Source organism: Sebastes fasciatus, chromosome 22 (assembly GCF_043250625.1).
Source record: "Sebastes fasciatus isolate fSebFas1 chromosome 22, fSebFas1.pri, whole genome shotgun sequence".
Lineage (NCBI taxonomy): Eukaryota > Metazoa > Chordata > Actinopteri > Perciformes > Sebastidae > Sebastes > Sebastes fasciatus.
This window is the reverse complement of record NC_133816.1, coordinates 23,840,070-23,843,303: the sequence shown is the minus strand read 5'-3', so window position 1 is coordinate 23,843,303 and position 3,234 is coordinate 23,840,070. Positions and strand designations below refer to the sequence as shown.

Below are 3,234 nucleotides of genomic sequence, written 5' to 3'. Positions count from 1 at the left end.
TTCACTAGCCTCTAATGCTAACTTTATAGTCATTTAACTAGCCTCTAATGCTAACTGTATAGTCATTTCACTAGCCTCTAATGCTAACTGTATAGTCATTTAACTAGCCTCTAATGCTAACTTTATAGTCATTTAACTAGCCTCTAATGCTAACTGTATAGTCATTTCACTAGCCTCTAATGCTAACTGTATAGTCATTTCACTAGCCTCTAATGCTAACTTTATAGTCATTTCACTAGCCTCTAATGCTAACTTTATAGTCATTTCACTAGCCTCTAATGCTAACTGTATAGTCATTTCACTAGCCTCTAATGCTAACTGTATAGTCATTTCACTAGCCTCTAATGCTAACTGTATAGTCATTTCACCATTTAACTAGCCTCTAATGCTAACTGTATAGTCATTTCACTAGCCTCTAATGCTAACTGTATAGTCATTTAACTAGCCTCTAATGCTAACTGTATAGTCATTTAACTAGCCTCTAATGCTAACTGTATAGTCATTTAACTAGCCTCTAATGCTAACTGTATAGTCATTTCACCATTTAACTAGCCTCTAATGCTAACTTTATAGTCATTTAACTAGCCTCTAATGCTAACTGTATAGTCATTTCACCATTTAACTAGCCTCTAATGCTAACTGTATAGTCATTTCACCATTTAACTAGCCTCTAATGCTAACTGTATAGTCATTTAACTAGCCTCTAATGCTAACTGTATAGTCATTTCACCATTTAACTAGCCTCTAATGCTAACTGTATAGTCATTTCACTAGCCTCTAATGCTAACTGTATAGTCATTTTACTAGCCTCTAATGCTAACTGTATAGTCATTTAACTAGCCTCTAATGCTAACTGTATAGTCATTTCCCCATTTAACTAGCCTCTAATGCTAACTTTATAGTCATTTAACTAGCCTCTAATGCTAACTGTAGTCATTTCACCATTTAACTAGCCTCTAATGCTAACTGTATAGTCATTTCACCATTTAACTAGCCTCTAATGCTAACTGTATAGTCATTTCACCATTTAACTAGCCTCTAATGCTAACTGTATAGTCATTTCACTAGCCTCTAATGCTAACTGTATAGTCATTTCACTAGCCTCTAATGCTAACTGTATAGTCATTTCACTAGCCTCTAATGCTAACTGTATAGTCATTTCACTAGCCTCTAATGCTAACTGTATAGTCATTTCACTAGCCTCTAATGCTAATTGTATAGTCATTTCACTAGCCTCTAATGCTAACTGTATAGTCATTTCACTAGCCTCTAATGCTAACTGTATAGTCATTTCACTAGCCTCTAATGCTAACTGTATAGTCATTTCACTAGCCTCTAATGCTAACTTTATAGTCATTTTACTAGCCTCTAATGCTAACTGTATAGTCATTTCACCATTTAACTAGCCTCTAATGCTAACTGTATATTCATTTCACTAGCCTCTAATGCTAACTGTATAGTCATTTAACTAGCCTCTAATGCTAACTGTATAGTCATTTCACCATTTAACTAGCCTCTAATGCTAACTGTATAGTCATTTCACTAGCCTCTAATGCTAACTGTATAGTCATTTCACTAGCCTCTAATGCTAACTGTATAGTCATTTCACTAGCCTCTAATGCTAACTGTATAGTCATTTCACTAGCCTCTAATGCTAACTGTATAGTCATTTCACTAGCCTCTAATGCTAACTGTATTTAGGTTGTAAGGGAAGTTGCTGATGTCAGAGCCCCCCCCACTCACAGGAACAGGAAGTATGACGTCTTTGTGTCCGGCGAGGTCGGCGATGTGGCGGTAAAGAGGAACTCCCTTCTCCGCTGCTCCGGCCTTACAGACGGCCAGCGACACGCCCAGGATAGCGTTAGCACCAAACTGAGCTGTAGAGAGACAGACAGGTCAGACAGAGAGACAGACAGACAGGTCAGAGAGAGAGAGAGACAGACAGGTCAGAGAGAGAGACAGACAGGCAGGTCAGAGAGAGAGAGACAGACAGGTCAGAGAGAGAGAGACAGACAGCTCAGACAGAGAGAGAGAGACAGACAGCTCAGACAGAGAGAGAGAGACAGACAGGTCAGAGAGAGAGAGACAGACAGGTCAGAGAGAGAGACAGACAGGTCAGACAGAGAGACAGACAGGTCAGACAGAGAGACAGACAGGTCAGACAGAGAGACAGACAGGCAGGTCAGAGAGACAGACAGCTCAGACAGAGAGAGAGCGACAGACAGCTCAGACAGAGAGAGAGAGACAGACAGGTCAGAGAGAGAGAGACAGACAGGTCAGAGAGAGAGACAGACAGGTCAGACAGAGAGACAGACAGGCAGGTCAGAGAGACAGACAGCTCAGACAGAGAGAGAGAGACAGACAGGTCAGACAGAGAGACAGACAGACAGGTCAGAGAGAGAGAGAGACAGACAGGTCAGAGAGAGAGACAGACAGGTCAGACAGAGAGACAGACAGCTCAGACAGAGAGAGAGAGACAGACAGCTCAGACAGAGAGACAGGTCCTTACATTTGTTCTCAGTGCCGTCCAACTCCAGCATGAACTTGTCGATCTTCTCCTGCTCGACAACGCTGAAGTTCTGGAGAGACAGACGGGTATACAGAGAGACAGACGGGTATACAGAGAGACAGACGGGTATACAGAGAGACAGACAGACAGGCAGTGAGACTCTTTGTCACAGTGACTTCATGGTGAGTTCTGGTTCTCCATGTTGATCGTCTGATACCTTCTCAATCAGTTTGGGGGCGATGTCCTTGTTGACGTGATCCACAGCCTTCACCGTCCCTACCGGGAAGAACACCTCCGTTAACCAACACCTCCGTTACACACAGGTGTGAAGGAACACCTCCGTTACACACAGGTGTGAAGGAACACCTCCGTTACACACAGGTGTGAAGGAACACCTCCGTTACACACAGGTGTGAAGGAACACCTCCCCTACACACAGGTGTGAAGGAACACCTCCCCTACACACAGGTGTGAAGGAACACCTCCGTTACACACAGGTGTGAAGGAACACCTCCGTTACACACAGGTGTGAAGGAACACCTCCCCTACACACAGGTGTGAAGGAACACCTCCGTTACACACAGGTGTGAAGGAACACCTCCGTTACACACAGGTGTGAAGGAACACCTCCCCTACACACAGGTGTGAAGGAACACCTCCGTTACACACAGGTGTGAAGGAACACCTCCCCTACACACAGGTGTGAAGGAACACCTCCGTTACAC

The 3,234-nt window shown here is 43.3% G+C and overlaps 1 protein-coding gene across 1 annotated transcript in view; it reads right to left on the bottom strand.

Annotated features, from left to right (window-relative positions):
* Positions 1-1,659: 1,659 nt before the first annotated feature.
* The window catches only part of LOC141760798 (beta-enolase-like), a 7,753-nt gene continuing 6,178 nt past the window's right edge, over positions 1,660-3,234 (bottom strand). The window contains exons 4-6 of the mRNA XM_074623873.1: positions 2,727-2,785; positions 2,510-2,579; positions 1,660-1,877 (exon numbers count right to left, since the gene is read on the bottom strand). Of these exons, the coding sequence (XP_074479974.1) occupies positions 1,675-1,877; positions 2,510-2,579; positions 2,727-2,785 (332 nt within the window). The 3' untranslated portion in view covers positions 1,660-1,674. The remainder of the gene's footprint in view (positions 1,878-2,509; positions 2,580-2,726; positions 2,786-3,234) is intronic.